We start from the raw sequence: 19,821 nt of genomic DNA, 5'->3' as shown, positions 1-19,821 counted from the left end.
CATTTGAGCCTTAAAAGCTCTCCCTTTGAACGACTGCTGCATGGGGTTGATCTGCTCTATCCTCCTAGGAAGGAAATAGTGTAGCCATCCTGGTCTGTCCCAGATTTCATCTCTTGAGTATAATGGCGGCTCTGATGGAAAACGGCAGCCATCAGTTTGGTCTGGGAATGTTCTGCAGTGTTATAGGCAGGGAGGGCTTTGTTTATTTGAGTACTTCAATTGATGTTTCCTAGGTTAAAGAAATACTATCGTAATGCTGCTGCTTAGTAGTAATGCATGTAAGTTGTAGACTGTATCTTGGCAGTGTGGCCCAATGAATAGAAACTGGACTGGGTTCTGGCCCTGGCTCCGCTGCTGTTGGGGGATCTGAGACAAGACACTGTCCTTCCCTGTGCCTCCATTTCCCCAGCTGTAAAATGGAGTTAATGATATGTGACCTCCTTTGTAGAGTGCTTGGAGAGCTCCTGATGGAAAGTGCTGTGTGAAAGCGAGGTGTTATAACATTAGGGGTGGTAAAGAGTCCTGTGGCACCTTATAGACTAACAGAAGTGTTGGAGCATGAGCTTTCATGGGTGAATACCCACTTCGTTGGATGCATGTAGTGGAAATTTCCAGAGGTGTTAACTCCTGGATTATACCCTGCTGAAACTGGACTAGCCCAGTAGAGACCCAGGCCCATTATTTATATCAGCATTACTATTGTTCTGTGTAGTGTTGGTATGTTTATTTTTATTTTTTTTAGTAGTGATCCAACAAATAAAACAGACACATTGGCATCCATCCGACATAGCTGGCTAAATGCCTCTCTTTACATCTTTCTGTGATCATGAAGACCTCTCTCTGTTTCTGTGACTGCGTATGGGTGCTGCCATGTATCAAAATGACATTGGGAGTAATGGTGAACTCTGATACAACCAGACCCATTTGAAGTGCTGCTCATCAATGTGCTGCATAGTTCCTGTGATCTAGTCGGCACTTATCTCCCCTCCAGTATTTTTATCATCAACTGGGCAGTAGGAGAAATCATTCATGCTGTGGGCTATCTTTACTTCATGTAAAATATTGATGACAGAGACCTGGGTCTGTTTCATGTCAGTTACCTAATAGAGAAATAAATTTGGAAGCCTTTAAACAGCTTGCTGTCTGCAGCAACGTTTTCACCGGTGTTTAATGCTATACAATTGTTCAATATATAGGTATCGTCAGTGGTCAGCCTAACACAATTATTTTCTCTCTTTGCTACAGAATTTCAAAGGCAAGAAAGCGTGAAGTCCCAGCAGAAAGGCATTCAGCTCTATGACACGCCCTATGAACCAGAAGGCAATGGTGTGGAGTCAGACACTGACAGCTTGGTGGGCCAGCGCTTGCGAGAGAGCAAGCTGCCACAGGATGACGACAGGCCTGCAGATGAATACGATCAGCCCTGGGAGTGGAACAAAGTCACAATCCCAGCCTTGGCAGGTAGGAATCCTGGATCTGGTCCACACCATTGTGTCTCCTGCATGTGCAGCACTCATGCCCAGAGTGAGGAGGGCTCAGTGCCCTGAATTTTGTCCATTTTTAAGGGCTTTTTAAAGAAAAGGTTAAGTCATTTTGAGATTTTTTCCCTTCCATCAGTATAAGAAACAATAGACACTTGTCAGCATTCCAGCGTAGATCTGGCAAAGAAACTCCACGATGGGTCCAGTCTCTGGTTACGAATTGTCTCAGATGCTCGAGGTGAATAACCCATTGCACTTACTGCAGCACTGCGGAGCTGCTGAGAAGTATTGTTCCTTAAGATACACCTCAGATGGCTCCATAAAGCTAGCGACTTAGATGTGCATGGCAAGCGGAAAAGCTCACGCCTTCTCTAATGCGTTGTGTTAAAACAACTTTTCAGTAGTTGTTACAGTGAATAAATGTGTTCATTTGAGTCAAGCTGGTTGATGTGCACATGAGTAACTTGCATAGCTTGGTCTTAAATTCACCCCCTTGCACTATTACATTAGCCCACCTCAAAACTCACCATTCGCGAAAACGTTGTATCCAGACAGTCACTTCTGTACGTCCATCTCCAGTGCTCCAGGCTTGATGTCCACCTAGAGCCAGTGGCGATATTCTGCTTCAGACAGGCAAACTGCCTCCGTCTCACCGCTCGCAGGGTGTGGGGTGGGCCGGAATGATGTTTTAATCCACTATTCTGAGGTCTCTTGAGCCTCCACATCCAAAAGGAAAGGTGGTGGAGGGTCTGAGTCAGGGAGCAATTAACGCTTGAAGATCTGACTCATTTAAGGAAGCTCTGACTGGTCTGGAGTAAGGTGAGTTTCCAGCACCTGTTTGAGTACCGTAATACCGGCGATAGCATTGCTAATTCTCTAGAATAATATATAGCCACAGAAATCCTATGTTTTCTGTTGAGATTAAATGGACACAGTGGAGCTGGACTAGGAATTGGGCTGACAAGTTAGTGATTTTTTTTTCATGGCTGTACATACTGTGGTGGGAATTATCAGGTGACTGGGTTACTTAGTCATTCATATATTTTCTTCATGCAGGCAGGGTCCAGTCTTTGAATAAATGCTGTGTGTTTTGTGATGCTGTTTCTTTTGGGGAGAGCTGTTGCAAACATGAAGAATTTCTGCTCTTTGCTTTAATCCCGCTAATTAGTGCCCATTCCTGAGGCAGAGCGGCTCCCTGAGGACTTGCCATTGGCGCTGGGGCTGAGATTTCTGAGAAGGGGGCTTGCCTGCTCGCTGTTTGTGACCACCTCTCTTTGCGAAGCGGGGTGAAAAAAACCCCTCTTCCCCATCAGTGACTTTTCCTCCAATGGGAAACGCCCCCGCAAATCACCAATCTCTGCTCAGCAGAACAGCAACAATATTCTAGTTTAGGGTAGAAGTTGAAATATGCAGTGAGAAAACGATTGTTCTGCTATTTGACCAAGCTGACAGCAGAATATGGAGCGGGAGGAGATGATATTGAGCTAAATTTGTTAATACACCTCTACCCCGATATAACACGACCCGATATAACACGAATTCGGATAGAACGCGGTAAAGCAGCGCTCCGGGGGGGCGGGGCTGTGCGCTCCGGCGGATCAAAGCAAGTTCGATATAATGCGGTTTCACCTATAACGCGGTAAGATTTTTTGGCTCCCGAGGACAGCGTTATATCTGGGTAGAGGTGTAGTTGCTTTAATGTATGAAAAGAGAGAACCACTTCTTGCACATCTTATACATAAACAAATATGATTTTTTAAAGCAAAGGAGGCGCGAGGAGCATTTGTTCCCTCTTTGTGTGACTGTGTACAATTCGCCATTTTAGTCACGTGATCCTTGCATCAGCCATTTGGAAAGACTGGTTAGCAGATCAAACCCTAGTACGCGCACATGCGTCTCCGTCCTCTCGTCCTTTCTAGAGGTGAATTTTCTCACTTAGCTCCATGGTCGTGACCTGTCCCAAAGATTTTCTAAAATGGAACCGAAAATGCACCAAGAGACTTGGTGCTTCGCCCTATGGAGCATTTGAAATATTGGCATCTGGCATATCTGTTTATCTGCGGAGGTGTCCCCCACAGCCAGGGTCTTTGAATCCTTCCATAGGATTCAGTGCATCACCACTGTGTAGCTTCTGCTCAGCCCTCGGGGTTGGGGAAGAGCTCCTGATGACTCTCTTCTTTTCAGGCCATCACGAAGTAGGCAGTGAATGAAGGAGATGGGCAGTGTGCTCACTGAGCTAACACAGGAGCTGCTTATCTTCACCGGCAAAGGACTGTCCCCTCGTTATTTCCCAGCCCAATATTGTCCAACCTGTCAAAGGTACTGCTGGCCCCCACTGGGGTTTTAAACCAGGACAAGCCTGAAGTTCAAAGAAGTGTTTTTGGATGGCCACTTGGAGTCCCCTTTATACGTGCCTGGAAAGAGCCTGTCGGGGGCCCTACAGACTGCCCGGCAGGTCAGTTTTTGTAAGTGTAGTTATGTGAGTTATGTACTCACAGGTCAGATTGCGCTAGGCACGGCAATGGCAGGAGTGTAGGAGTGACAGCAGCTCTGCCAAACCAGAGACCACGATTGACTAGCGTACGCTGTGTGTCAGCTCTTTAAAGTGTAGTTTTTATCTGTATCGTGTATGATAGTCACTCTGGGATTGCGCTTCAGCTCTGCGCGCTCTCTTCCTAGAGCAGGTCTAGGAGCTGAAAAATGTAAACGTTAGTGTGGAAATGATGACTTGCTCTCTGGCTCTGTTAACACTTAAACGTACAAGTAAAAGTTTGCATTCAGCTTCCCTCTTTTGTGAAACTGTTGCACACGTGTGAATGCAAACTCACATGCTTAAGCATTGGTGTTACCAGGGTGCAAGCGTCTCCATTTTTATTTCATGTTTGAATAACACACCAGTGACCAAGGAAAACTTGATTCAGCTTCCCAAAACAAAATCCCCTCTGAGCTGGGAACAATCCTGAGAGAGGGAAGACCAGAGTTCTACTTTGGGAAAGCTTTCGAAGAACCTAACAATGGGAGTTCATCAAGAAAGGTCCTTGTTAATCAGATGCGTTGCTAGAGTAACACTGTACTAAGGCTCCAAAATAAACCTGGTCTTTGTAAGGGAATCTTTGCTTTATACGAACTGCTTAGTAAGAATACATCGATGTAGCTTTCCAAATTAAGGGCAATATTCTCCCAGCGCTCTGGGGGTTAATGCTTCTGACCAGTTGTAGCTCCATTAGCTTCAGTTGCACAGTACGTGGCAATAGGTGCTTTCAGGATCTAAACCTATAATTGGCATTCCCTGCAATCTGTGCTATTTCTATCGCATTGTGAGGCTGCTCAGCGGTACACTTGGTATGCTGACTCGCTCCTTTTCTTTTGGCATGTTGTTCGTTTGGCGGCTGGGCAGGAGGGTGTTGGGTTTGTGAATAGTCTCTCCGGTAACCTTGACCATCAGTGTAATTCCCTGGCTGGCTAGGCGAGTGCAGTCACTTGTTTAAATTCCCAGGATGCCATAAAAGATTAGGAGCATTTGGCTTTTGGTGAGTATCAGCAACAGAGAGCAGATCCGAAGGGTCTGATTTCACAGAGCTGCAGCCTGCGCTGCTTGTGAAGTGAAATGACACCGCATCTCAATAGGAACAGAAGATGCGGGTTTAATCAGCCTTACGGGCCACCTTGGCTCCAGTCAGCAGGGGTCTTGCATGTCCGCCATTTCCACGTCCGTTCCTACCAGACTGTAAAACTCGCACTCCAGTCGAGGTAATGAACGGCACGGTCTGTCCAGACTTGCATCACCAGGTGGGTTCTGCAATGTGCTTGCTATTCACGTTGCAGAGCCAGCCAGGGCGTGGAATGCAGTTCGACCCGAGAGAGCCATCCTCTGCTCTGCAGGAGGAGAAAGACCATTCAGCTGGGCACGAGTAAGGGCTAGATTAATTTTAAAGAAGCAGCTGATAATCTCCCACATCACCTCCATCAAGTGTCTCAATCTTGGGGAAGTTTTTCTGTGGCTTAATAGACATTCAGCCTCCAGGGGCTGTTACTTCAGTACCGTACCTTTCCCTAAAAAGATCATTACTGCCCCTCTTCCGTGTGTAACAGGATGGTGGAAGGGTATGTCAGACGTCGTGGAGAAGCACATGGCATGAGCTGTCGTGCGCCATAGCATAGTGCCGTTTGGCTGTCTGGGATTGTCCGTGCCAGGTTAGGTGAGCAGACACCACCCTTCTGCCTCTTTGCCGCCTTTCTGTGTTTTGTTGTTTTTTCTATTTGATATGTTTTTTTCAAGCCTAATGACTGGCTGTAATGTACACCCTCAGTTGTAGCGTACACCCTCGGAAATGTGTGTGCATCTGTCTGTCTCGATCACACCCACACAAACACAAAGATGGCTTTAAAAAAACAAGCCGCTCCTACAATGCGTTAGTTAGAATCATAGAATATCAGGGTTGGAAGGGACCTCAGGAGATCATCTAGTCCAACCCCCTGCTCAAAGCAGGACCAATCCCCAGAAAGATTTTTACTCCAGATCCCTAATGGGCCCCCTCAAGGATTGAACTCACAACCCTGGGTTTAGCAGGCCAATGCTCAAACCACTGAGCTGTCCCTCCCCCCTGTTCTTCTGTGGGGAGGAGAGGAACTACTGTTTTCCCCCTTGTTAGCATGGCTGTTGGAGAGCAAGCCAGGTTGTGTTCTGGTGCGTATGCTAGTAATAGAACTGTCAGAACAATTCGGATGGCAGGCTCTATCCCAAGGGTGAGATAAGAGGCATAAACCGCTCCTGATTTTTACAGGCCAGATTGTGTGTGGCTGGGGTGGGGTTGGGAATTTTGTAACTTGTCAATAGACTAAATTAGATCAGAGTCATTGAGAGCAAATAAATAAGTAGCCAGTGAGTTGCTTGGCTGTTTGTAGTGGCTTCTTCATTATTCCGCTTTAAGGAATGTCCTGGACTAGGGCAAGCTTTTTATTTAGGGCCTGATCCAAAGCCCTTTTGAAATCTCTAGGAGTCTTTCCATTGACTTCACTGGGTTGTGGCTTAGGCCCTGGTTTCATTGAACTCTACTTTGTTGCTTGTTATTGGTATTGCAGTAGCACCTAGGGGCCCCGGTAATGGACCCATTTCTGCCAGGCGCTGTACGAACAAAGAACACAAAGATGGGCCCTGCCCCAGGAGCTTACAGTCTCGTTCTAAGATAATATATGGATGAAACTATCAAACGCAACAAACAGGCTTATGTAGAATCTACCAAATGGTTGTAATTTACAGTGTCTGCATCAGCAGGTTTTTGGTTAGGCGGGACCTAGGTTCTGGTTTTCCTTTGCTTATGTTTTAAGCAGGCTGTTGTTCATGCTGGAGGATCAGAAGGGTTGTTTCCACTTGGCCTGATAAAACATATGCAGGATTTTGTGATGCCAACATAGTGGCTGGCTTCAGGGTCCTTGCTGGGATCCGGACTCTCTGCCATGCATTATTGAATGGCAGGTGTATTGGTTTATTGCACTGTAGGTGAGCGGTGGGCACATTTCCATAACAGACAGAGTAGGTGCTGCATTACTCACGAAGAGGTGTTAAAGATTAACTAGGAAAAAGGAGACAGCAAATCAGTGAGTTGTCGTGCAGCTTCCTGATGCTCTAGAGACTCATTGTTCTCCTGTTCCTCCTGTGCACATTGTGAGCAGTAAGGCTCCGTCTAGACACTTCAAAGCGCTGCCGCGGGAGCGCTCCCACGGCAGCGCTTTGAAGTGTGAGTGTGGTCGCACGCGAGCGCAGGGAGCAAGCTCTCCCAGGGCTCCTAGTAATCCACCTCCACGAGGGGAATAGCTCTGAGGGCTCCCAGCGCTCGGAGCCTGTCCACACTAGCGCTTTGAAAGCGCTCAAACTTGCCGAGCTCCGGGGGGTGATTTTTCACCCCCCCCCCCCCCGAGCCAGCAAGTTAGAGCGCTATAAAGTGTAAGTGTGGACAAGCCCTCAGTTAGTTCCAAGCAGTTACCCAGACATACCCCCTCAGTGTGGGAGTGGCAGGGAGTTGGAGCAATATTGCCCCACCGAGCTTGTGCGTCAGTTCACCCAAACCGGTCAGCACCCATGGGGCTGATCCACCCTGCTGGTGCAAAAGGCGGGTGGCGTTCGCACCACAGACCCCACCCTTAGGGGTCCGGCTGGGTGGAGAGGGCAGTTCTAATTCTCATTTGGAGTCTCTCCTCAGGGCTCCTGGAGGGCCAGGCCTCAGCATATTGCCCAGCCACTCCGGCCAGGCCTGCACTTGGGTCCGTGCTGGTCTGCTGTGGGCCTCTGGTGGAGAAAGTGCTCCAGGTGCTTGGAGCTGCAGCAGCCCCTCTCTTGGCAGACTTGACCCGCTGGAGCCCCGTGCCCTGGGTTACACCAGTGGCCGTTAATCCAGGGGTGAGCAAGGACTGGAGTATAGAGGAGTCGGCTGAGCGAGGATCACCAGGGTGACACATTTCCGTGCGTCAGCGTTCATTTAGCTAGGAGACTTCGGATGAAATTCTGCAGGGCAACGCAGGCGCTTAGCAGAGGTGAAAGCTGAGTAGCAAAATCCCATGGACATAGATTTTTAAGGCCAAATGGAATCCTCCGCTCTGACCTTCTGCCTTACCCAAGCCATAGGCAGGGCTGGACATGCTCCTCTGCCTGTGTGGTGTGCTGTCTGGGCTAAGTCCTTTCTAAAGAAAGGAAATGCTATGCTGGTGTGTAAAACATGGGGTAAGTGTCCAGTAAATGACAGATGCATTTACATAACCAACATTTAAAGACGGGATTCTTTTGGGACATGTATCACTTTCCAGCTTTTCTGTAATACTTGTGCAACGTAGTGCACACGGTTCTCATTTTACGTTAAGTTCTTGTCATTCCTCACATAGTAGTTTGGTCCTTTTCCAACCATAAAGAATAATATCAGTTATTGTGAGCTTCCCACACAAGGGTGTTGTTTGTGTGCTGCCCAAACACTGTTTTTCTTTGAGGCCGTATGTGAAATGTTAAAACAGAGACTTCATTGTTTGTCCAACGCTGAGAATGCAAATCAAATACTTACTGTGTGAGTGTACAGTACCGCACCACTTCCATGTAAAGCAAGATCACACCTGAGTACACTTGGACAAACTGAAACCTTTTTGAACTAGGAGTACAAAATACGTAGAAAATACAATATCCCTGGTTTTATTCAAAAATAATCTTGAGTTTACGTGTGTTTGTGCACGTGTGTGTGTCAAACTAGACAATGCTCTTTATATTCTATGCATATAGTATAAGATCAATGAGTTATATTTGACCAAAACAATAAATAGTTGGTCTCCTTAACATATTACCTCTTTCCCCTTAGGTCTCTCACACAACTCATGGGGAGTCTGGTTCTTGAGTAATAATGAAGCTTTTAATGCACTCTTTGGTGCTCTCTGATATTGTATTGTTTGAATGTTGAATTAATTTTTTTTTAAAAAACCACAGCTTTTGTTTTGCACCAATTATTTCTTTGTTCTGGAATGTGTTAGATTAAGATTAATTTTTAATTTGCTGCATGTGGCTGTAATTAATTCCGTCATTACTGTTTGGTTTTATGATTTGTCTAAATGTAAATATTCTTTTAAGGGATTACAACAGTTATCTTTTATGAAGATCCACTAAATTAAAAATATTGCCTGCGTAAAATTACATCCTACAAAAAGAAATTTAATTAAAATGTATTATGATACATTTGAATCTTTTGTTGGTTCCTATCAGCACTTTTACTTCTGAATTATAGTGTTCTGAATGGGAGTTCTTTGATTTAGGTGTATGAGATTTCTGTAATTATACTTGTCAGTCACTGCCACTTGCTGTCTTTAAAATATAGGGTTATGATTATTTGTTGCAAGTGAATGTGTCAGTATTGTCATTGAGCGTAGCTTCAAGCTGTTGTCTAACACGGTTTCATGATATTGTACCACGTTTAATTTCTGTGAAGAATAAATATTTATATAGGTGAACTATAAACAGGAGCTCTCAACTGTAACTCTGTAGGGTTGTCCCATAGGGTGACTGTTCTATTCACTACATTGGGATAGAAAATCTCCTTCAAGCACTCACTCACAGAGGTAAGCCCAGAAGGGGCATTGTGATCATCTGCTTAGACTGTCGCTCTTGGGGGCTGGGGCCCATCCTTTTGTTCTGCACTGGTACAGCACCCAGCACTGTTGGGTCCCGGTCCATGTTTGGGGCTTCAAGGCTCTATGGTCGTATCAATAATACGAATAGTCTGCCCTCCTGCACAACGCAGGCCATAGGACTCGCCCGAATGAATTCCGGTTTGAACTAGAGCACTTTCTGAATTACCGAAGCCTGCCCGGTTGTTGAATGGGACGTGGGATTTTGTTTCATGTTAAGAGTGGCTAGTTTCCTAAGAGGTAAATAGAGCCTTGCACTGATCAGGGCTGCCCGGGGGGGGGGCAAGTGAGGCAATTTGCCCCGGGCCCCGCAGGGGCCCCCATGAGACTAGAGTATTCTATAGTATTGCAACTTTTTTTTTATGGAAAGGGCCCCCAAAATTGCTTTGCCCCAGGCCCCCTGAATCCTCTGGGCGGCCCTGGCACTGATTAGTACTCGTAATGCAGGCTTTGGGCCTGATCCAGCTGCTGTCGCACAACTGCCATTGGAGTCCAGGCAGGTCTTGCGGGATCCTCATTTCTAGGCCTCCCGATTTTGACTAATCCTCCAAAACCAAGCTGCAAATGCTCCAGTGGTGTGAACTCGGTAAATGCTGGGCCTTCCTGGTAGATGGTTTTGATCTGTGGAGTAATTGAGATTTGGAAAACAAACCAAGAACCGCAAGAAATGCAGAGAATTATCACCCACTCAATTACTGCTCAAGAAAACATTTGATCCTCTACTGCAGATAGATTTACACCTGAAATGGTATGGGCAGAGTCTGCTCTCTAGATTCACTGATGGGAGAAGACACAATCTACAACGGTCAGAAATCTCTTCCTGTAGCCAGAGATTTGCCAGCCCGAAGGAGTGGCGGGTTGGCTGGTGTTTGTGCTGCACTTAGTAGCCAACTCTGGCTGAGGCCAGTGTGCCCCATAGCACAGCCCCCAAGGTTGCCTCATGGAATCTTCCAGGAGCAGGTGCTTCTGTCACGGAGAATAGGTCCATCAATGGCTAGTAGCCAGGATGGGCAGGGATGCAACCCCATGTTCTGGGTGTCTCTAGCCTGTGACTGCCAGATGCTAGGACTGGGCAACAGAGGGGAGAGATAGCTCAGTGGTTTGAGCATTGGCCTGCTAAACCCAGGGTTATGAGTTCAATCCTTGAGGGGGCCATTTAGGGAACTGGGGTAAAAAAACTATCTGGGGATTTGTCCTGCTTTGAGCAGGGGGTTGGAGTCGATGACCTCCTGAGGTCCCTTCCAACCCTGATATTCTATGACGGGGGACGGATCACTCAATTATTGCCTGTTCCGTTCATTCCCTCTGGGGCACCTGGCATTGGCCACTGTTGACAGACAAGATACTGGGTAGATGGACCTTTGGTCTGACCCAGTGTGGCCGTTCTGAGTCAATGTCCCATCGAGTCCTTACAGAGCCAGCCTGGGCAGGGTGTGGTTAGAATGCTCAGGGGATCATGATGGAAATGGAGCTGCTGCGTAATAACGTATTACTCCTGTGTGTCGCCCGGGTTAGTGGATGTTGTCGGTCTGAACGTATTGGGTTAGTTTAATAGGGGGCTGTCAGGAAAAGCAAGCAGAAAGGAAACAGTGACTCCGAATGAACCACCCCACAGCAAACGCCTGAGGGGCCGTTGCCTCTGAGGAGGCTGGCTGGACCTGGTGCTGAGTCCGGGGAGCTGGTTTGAACAATCAGGGCCCAATGCCTGGGACCTGAGCAGAACAAAGGAACTCGATCTAGGCTGTGAGGGTCTCTCTCTCCCTCCCTCCCAAAGGTCGTTAGGTAGCTGTTCAGGGAAAGCAGGCTCCTGCTGGGGTGTCTAGCCTGTGTAGGCTACCATCAGGGCCTGGTCAGATGGACACATATGCAGGCTGCATGTGGTTTAAAATCCTTCCCTCTAATGCTTTGCTTCTACTGCTGAATAAGCATAGTTGACCTGCAGGGCACTGTAGCCTCGACCAGAGTGGAGAATTGCAACCCTCCCCCCGTCCCCATCTACAGGAGAGGGGAAAGCGTGAGCCCCAATACCTGAGGGTGTGCTCAGACAAACCAGAGAGGCGACAGGTGCAACTAGCCTGGAACAGTGACTTGCAAATTATTTTTTTAAAAATCTATTTCTGCCCTTTTATTGCTGCTCTATGCAGCGCAAAGAATGCTCAGGTGAGTTTTCCCATCGTAAAAGCGTCAGCAACAGGACGGGCTGAAACGTTCAAAACGTCGTCAACATTTTGAAATTTGAAAACGGAGCCAGGTGTGTGTTAAAGGAAATGTTTGGTTTACTAGCCCGATACTCCATAAAACTGCAAAAAGGTTTCAAGCTCAACTTGTCTTCCCAGGCAGTTCACTTTAAACTGACCTCTGTCCTCTCCCTTCTATTGGTGAAGGAGAGGGGAGAAAGAGCTACTAGGAAGCAAAACCACCCAGCCTCCTCTCTTGTTCTCTACCCCAGCAGAGACGAGGGAGGAAATATTTTGAAATAATCAAAATGTTTCACTTCTAACATTTAAAATGAACTTGAGTCCAAGCTCCGAGGCTCCTGGCTCAGTCACCGGTCCTGCGCCCCATCAGCCTTAGCAGAAAGCGAGGAGCCGAGAAGCCTAGCAAGCCATCGTTAACCTGATTTTTATAGGGCTGATTTATTATAGGCTCGCCAGTGATCTGACCAGAAGATACTTAGGTTCTTGTCCCAAAACAGGCTACAGAATGAGAGAATGTAAAGCGTTCAATCATTTGTCTGGACCCTCGGGGTGTATGGCAAGGACATTCACACTGAGGACAAAGCCAGGCTTTCAAGATTTTTATGAAAATAAAGGAAAGAGTTAACACCCCAAACCACAGAGCCACGAAGAAGTAGTACAGTACTATAGACCCTTGTGGGTGGGTCAGTGGAATAGCTCAGTGGTTTGAGCATTGGCCTGCTAAATTCAGGGTTGTGAGTTCAATCCTTGAGGGGGCCATTTAGGGAACTGGGGTAAAAATCTGTCTGGGGATTGGTCCTGCTTTGAGCAGGGGGTTGGACTAGATGACCTCCTGAGGTCCCTTCCAACCCTGATATTCTATGATCATCCCTTTACAAAGCCACTTAAACTAGTATACTCACACCCTTCCTTGGGGCCTGGTCGTGGGAGACAAAGTACCAGCCCAATGAGTGCGATGGTCCAGGTTCCTCCACTCCTGAGATGGTGGAGATCAGGATCGGGTGTTTAGTCGTTAAACTGTATTGCAAAAGCTAAGCTGATAGCCGAAACAAGAGAGGCCTTAAGGGTAAAGAAAAGGAAAAAGAATCCTCTCCACGTGGTGATTTGCCCTCTTATAGGGTCCTGGCACTATACTGAGTATTCATATCAGTGCCCAAACTTCCATGCACAAATCTTTTTTCCTCATCCAGATAAATCGTAGGGTTACACTTACTCTATAGGTTAGAATATTCTTATGTATTAATAACGCATCCATTCCTATTAATACCAATTATCTCATTCTCGAAACGGTTACCTTTGGCCTGAGCCGTTACTTCCATGTTCTTGCCGCGTACCCTCACCCGTATAGCACCACGGGACTGGCTGGATTGCTAGAACACTGCAAAGTGCTGTCACACCCCAGGAATTCTGCAGTTGTCTCCAGGAACTTACTTTTTTCAGACTTCCCTTCTGTGGCAACCTTTTTGAAATTTCTACTTTTTGTTCCAAAATGGAAGGCTCGCCCTCCCACCCCCCTCCGAATTTCCTGCAGAACAGAAATTCAGACTTTCCACCAGCTGTAGCTGGGAAGCTTGTACTGCCTCCACACACACAGACACACGTTGGCCAGGTGCCCAAATCAGATGCCGAAGGCCACCAGCCAGAAACAGAATATGCAAGTACCTCTGGAATTTAAACAGGAGATTTTTGCACAAGGAATGTATATAGACACTGATTTTAAATACTGTATTGCTATAACAATATTACTGTTTAGTGGTAGGTTGTCTCTCTTTTTGGCTAGGATAAATAAAATATTTATTTTAAGGATATTTCTCGGCTGGAGGCATAAAACTTGTTCATTATCATTCACAGAGTCCCAGTAGAGAGATGATGTCCATTTTACAGCAGCTTAGTGTGTTTGTTTCTTTCCTAGTGGAAATAATAACTGATTATGTGTTGGCTGTCTGTGGCACACGCTATTTCATCTTCTTTTGGAGAGTAACTCATTCTGCAGTAACTACGCTAAATTTGCCAGTGCGAGAAGGAAATAGGTTATGTATGAATATGTTTGACCCACTTCTGCCCCTAATTTATAATGCCGAGGTAGAGGGGCACTTGGGAATTGATCTTACAACTGATAAGGTAAACCTTTTAAAATTGCAAATTAAGTAAAAAAAAAAAAATGTTGTTTCCCTTTTCCCACATTCATTGTTTCGTTAAGTGCAATCTTTTGAGATTTGCATAACGCCTAGGACACTTTGGCTAGCGCCCCTGAGCACGTAATATGTAAATGGTTTGGATCAGATTAGCAATTGTGATTCGTACCAAATATACGTCTGGCATGCTATGTATCCTAGTAAGCTGAATTCTGGCTGTGCCGGGTCATGCTGATTCCTGTCCTGTCAATTAAATGGTGACTAAGCTGGTCATCCAGGCTGGCTTTAACAAAGTGTCATGGATGCAAAGCTGCAGGGTGTGTACAAACCATTCCAAACTCTCCATGTTAGTCACTGCAAACTTATGCCATGGTAATACCATTGCCCTGGAGCACTAGGTGGGTTTTTAGCATCTGGCACCGACCAAGCATGTCCAGGAGCATTCTTGATATGACTGTTTCCCTATGGTTGCTGTCGAAATTCTCAGCAGGTAACCACTGATCTTAATTTACGATCGTTGCCCTATTCCAAACCCTTGGAAAGACTGGTTTGTGTTGCACTGGGTCCACAGATCTGCTGAGAATCAATAATTCATGATCTTCAGCAGAGAAAGAAAAATCCTCTTCCAGAGGTGAGCGGGCAGCTCTCTGGCAAACATGGGGCTCTATGACATCAATTTCTATTGCACGTGAGGTGTGCTTTTTAATTAAGCTTTTTAACCCATTTTGTTGCCAGGAGAAAATCAAAAATGTGAGCTGAATGTAAACCAGTGCAGTGCGGCCATCCTGAATCTGCAGCCAGGCAGCTCCAGTGCCTCTGCTGCTGCTCAACCTGTTGTCCAGCAACAGCAGCATGTGCCTGTCAAGACTGGACAGTTTTGCAGCTGCTATTCAGAAAGCTGTCGGCGGCAGTGAAACATGACAGCTTCATGCTGCTGCTGCTGTTTGAGAAATCTCTCCGGAGCAGCAGAGTCAGCACTCCCATTTTTTATGGGGAAGATGACCCAGGAAAGATGACCCAGGAACTTAGAGCAGGGAATGTAGATATTAAAACCTCTGTGACCACATCTGTGCCTTCTTCCTTGGAGGACCACAGCTATCCATACGTGGGGTTGGATAAAAATAATGACACTGTGATGGTCCCTAAAACTCTTAAGTATCGTTTTTATGAGCACTTATTTCAGTGTGTTTTCTGTTACTGATGTTGCAATGCCATGAGAAATCACAGGCTTCCAGAACTGACACTCTGCTTTGGCGGGACCACCACGTGAGAGACGGGCGAATAACGTTTTTGGTTGTGTCACTCATTTTACCCCATTATTTCAAGACACAAGCGTCTTGCCCAGTGATTCTCAAACTTTTGTACTGGTGACCCCTTTCACACAGCAAGTCTCTGAGTGCGACCCTCCCCCCTTATAAATTAAAAACACTTTTTTATATATTTAACACCATTATAAATGCTGGAGGCAAAGCGGGGTTTGGGGTGGAGGCTGACAGCTCGCGACCCCCCATGTAATAAACTCGTGACCCCTTGAGGGGTCCCGAACCCCTGGTCTTGCCAAACACTGCCTGGCTGCATTTTTAAATTATTGCTCATCAGTCAGTGCATTTGAAGTATTCATGTAACTATGTACTGTCCGTGTTTTCGCCTGGATCATTGTCCAAGCAATTCCTTATACCTTCAGAGGAACTGGGTTCTTGCATCTTCTCTGACCTGATTTATGTTTGAATCACATCCCTAAAACAAGCGAAAATAAGTCTCTTCAGTATAATGCAAATTGCTCCACACTGAGCAGTTAAATGTGATGGAGATGCAAGTCAGATGTTGAAAACAAGCACTGTTGATGGTTGTCTAACAACTGGACTAAGTTATCTGATGCAGTATTTTAGGACTGTAATGTGAACTATCAGAAAGGCTCCATGTTACGTTAAGCATCTTGGGTAAACCACTAAATCCCATGTCAGAGACGCATATTTATCCTCATTCTAAAGCATAAAGCCCTCTAAAATGCTGCAGTTCTGGTCATCATTGTTGGAATTCTTTTGTCAGTAGATTCTGAAAAGGTAACTGTTGTCTCTTACAAATCTCTTGCAGCCCAGTTTAACGGGAATGAGAAAAGGCAATCTTCTCCTTCACCTTCAAGTGACCGGCGTCGACAGCTCCGAGCGCCAGGCGGTGGCTTCAAACCCATCAAGCATGGCAGCCCGGAATTCTGTGGGATCCTGGGAGAGAGAGTAGATCCAACTGTGCCACTGGAAAAACAAATGTGAGTTCCCATGGAAAACGCTGTGTGCGCACAGTTCTGTATCTGCCTGAGTGAGTGGCAGGCGGCTGGAAGGGAATGAGGCCTGTTAACATTCCGGTCTTGTTGTCCCCTGTACTTCCTGGTGTCTCATGCTGTTACAAACCCCTAAGCATGCACACAAGGAACAAGGGAGGGGGTGAGAATGTCACCACCCTGAGGGTTCTCTCTAATTGTTGTACAGTGTGTAAATATTATGCTGATAGGTGCCGGGGGGGGGGAAACAATAGAAGTCTGTCTGAATGATGCTCAAGAGCTGTAATCATCATGACCTGTGTGAATTGTAAGTGGCTCATTTTTGTGTTTAAATTTTTATCTGTGTCGATCACATTTATTCTTGTATTTCAAGCTTATCAAAGCCCTGCTTTAAAGTCTTTCTAATTAAGATCTTGTTTATATAGAAAGTAGTCATACTGTTTCAGCTATTCATCCCCTTCCACCTATCGGTGAGAACAGTCTCTGGGTTCACCTGGCTGGACCTGTTACAAAACCAGTATAAGGAGAGGTCATCAGAACAAGCGTGATAATCAGCTCTGGGTTTATTGGCTCCACACCTGCTCCTAGGGCAGTCTGGGAAGAGTCTCCAGGACATATCTCTCTCTCTCCTCTACGGGGGTGCCTCTTGGGTTCCCTGTGCTTCCATGTCACCCAGCGGATGACTGAGCAGAGCTGCGTGTGTGGTTACAAGTGGTAATGTGATCTGGTACCAGACCTATTGCTGCAGATACAGCTTAGCCAAGTGGCAGCACATTCTGCAAGTGGGGTTTGCACCTCAAGTTCTCCAATGGGCAATATTCCCATCCACACAGTCATGCTACCCCTTTGGCATCGCCCAAAGCTTTCAAGCAGCTACGCATTGAAAATGCAGAAATCTCTAATCTAGGAAACTGCAACTGTCAAGGGTCAGGCAACACCTCTACTATAAACCCCTGGCTTTTACAGGACTATAACGTTGGCTATAAAAATTCACTCTGGGATTTAAGTGGTTTTAGCCAGGAAACTACCATCAATTTCATACGACAAAGTTTGATTAGAATCAGTTGAGTCGTTTGGACTCTTTAAAGAATACGAAGTTTAGTAGGATGGGGATGGTAGTGTAACTCAGAACATTCGGTGGGCAAATAAAATAGGACATGACTGAGGTCAAGATTTAGTGGATAATTTGAAATGCAACAACTGTGTTAAAATAGAAAGTAAAAACCAGAGTTCTGGCTGTACTTCTGTCTTCAATTCATTGGGTGGTGATCAGATATTTACACCAGACTCTTGGTTCATCAACTTGACATGAAATCCAAGATTGAATCCCTGCAAAGGAGCAGCTTCTGACTTTGGGAATACAGTAGCACCTTGCTAATTTGCACCAGTAACTGGGAGACCCTTTGCAACTTTCTGGATTTTGTGAACGGGCAAATGTAAAGGTCTGAAGCTGTGAGGTGTCGAGAAACCTCAGTTCCCATAACTGCATCTCCAGGGTCAAGCCTGAAATGAACAAATCATTTTTAAAAAGCAACAGTAACGTATCACAAAATAGGTGAGCAGGTAGTTCATTTTTACAAACTATGCTGCAGTACATCTTGAAATATGAGCGTAAATGATTGGTTTAAATTAAGTTTTAGTAATATGACACCTTTCTGCAGCATCTGCTACTAAATCTTTGCTGAGAAGCAGAGAGAGACAGGGTTTGTGTGTGTGTGTGTGCAGATTATAAAGTGAGTGGATTAGTGGAGGGTATGTTGGCAAGACACAAATGTCAGCTCCAGCTAAGCATCAGGAAATTACTTTTAGATGCCTGGTGTTAAGGGAAAAACAAACCTCTAAGCACATGTACCTGGCAAGTCAGAGACCTGAAGAAGTTGAGTGGAACTGCTCCACTTCCCCCATATACAAGGCAAAAAATGAGACCATGAAGATGATGATGTCTCTTCTGTACTTCCTGCCTCTCACTGGAGATGAGATCTTCCTTCCTCCCCCCGCCCCTGTAAATAAGGTCCTTTGCAGCTACTCTAGTCCTCCAGTGCCCACCTCAGAACTGTGAGTAATGTAATGCTGCATAGCAGGTGAGCTGCAATACATGGGCATGACAGGATGAGTAAGGGCTGGTCTACACTGGGGGGGGGCGGGGGGGGATCAATCTAAGAGACGCAACTTCACCTACGAGATCTAAGATACGCAACTTCACCTACGAGAATAGCGTAGCTGAAGTTGACGTATCTTAGATCGGCAACCTTTCAGAAGTGGTGTGCCGAGTCTTCATTTATTCACTCTAATTTAAGGTTTTGCATGCCAGTCATACATTTTTAACGTTTTTAGAAGGTCTCTTTCTATAAATCCATAATATAAAACTAAACTATTGTATGTAAAGTAAATAAGGTTTTTAAAATGTTTAAGAAGCTTCATTTAAAACTAAATTAAAATGCAGAGCCCCCCGGACCGGTGGCCAGGACCCGGGCAGTGTGAGCGCCACTGAAAATCAGCTCGCGTGCCGCCTTTGGCACGCGTGCCATAGGTTGCCTACCCCTCTTTTAGTGTTTTGCCATACATTTTTGCTGGGTCTCTTATTAGCATCCTTACGAGACCTGGACCTCTAGAGCTTCTTCTGTTTTACATGTTTATGCAAGCATGTTTGCTGAGGCTGTTTCACTGCGTGTTGGCCATGTTGTTGGCAGCTGAGTCTTGACCTGTGTGTGAGAGAGAGAGAGAGAGAGACATTTGAACAATAGACAGCCCCAGTGCAAACAAAATAAACCTATCCGTTGAGATTCTAACTCTGCTTAAGGACACACTGCCATGCTAAAGTCTGTAGTTGGCTTTGGAAATCGCTGCAGTATTGGGTGTCTAGTTTATATGGCTATGCTATGCAAAGTAATACTCTCCTATATACCAGTAAAGAGTCACTGACTCCCCCAAGCCACGTTAGCAATCTTTATCTGATACAGAAACGTAATCGCCATCAGCCGTTGCCCCATGTCTCCTCAGACTGCTGTTTTCACCCATCACATTTTAAAGCCCAAAGTCCGTGTTGCAACCCACGCGTGAAGCAGTAGCACAAGCATTGCTCACTTGTGCACACACTCTGCCTTGCACACTCACACACGTCTATTGCAGCTGCCCCGGGCCGGGAGGCATGCATTAAGCCCTATGGGTATAGCTGAAGTGTGTTGCTTTCAATCTCAGGTTAATGGGCATTTCCCTGTTGTTGGCTTAGATGTTTTGTTTTTGAGGACTATTAATTTTTTTTTTTTTTTTTTTTTGCACGAATGGCAATGATCTATTTTTTCAGATCACGCTTCCCAATTCTATTGTTCTGTCGCTTTGTGAAATCCGATCATTTTAGTGTTTTCTTCCGTGCTCAGATCACTTCATCCATTGGATAACGCTTCTTTCAATTTGGTTCTCAGAACCCTATCAGGATAACCTCTAAAATTCTTACTAAGAAATCTCCCCTACCTGTAAATATCTGATGGAAAAAACCTTGTCAGCTAATTTTCATACTCATTTCTCAATACTTCTCATGCCTTCATTTCACAGTTAGTAGAGAGCAGAATAAA

General features: G+C 45.8%; 1 protein-coding gene across 1 annotated transcript in view; it reads left to right on the top strand.

Moving 5' to 3' along the window:
• Positions 1–19,821, top strand: part of SHB (SH2 domain containing adaptor protein B) — a 135,069-nt gene that overhangs the window by 82,885 nt on the left and 32,363 nt on the right. Inside the window, exons 3-4 of the mRNA XM_065406819.1 lie at positions 1,246–1,461; positions 16,066–16,237. Of these exons, the coding sequence (XP_065262891.1) occupies positions 1,246–1,461; positions 16,066–16,237 (388 nt within the window). The remainder of the gene's footprint in view (positions 1–1,245; positions 1,462–16,065; positions 16,238–19,821) is intronic.

The sequence above is a fragment of the Emys orbicularis genome, chromosome 6, assembly GCF_028017835.1.
Source record: "Emys orbicularis isolate rEmyOrb1 chromosome 6, rEmyOrb1.hap1, whole genome shotgun sequence".
Classification (NCBI taxonomy): domain Eukaryota; kingdom Metazoa; phylum Chordata; order Testudines; family Emydidae; genus Emys; species Emys orbicularis.
This window is presented reverse-complemented; position numbering and strand designations above follow the sequence as displayed.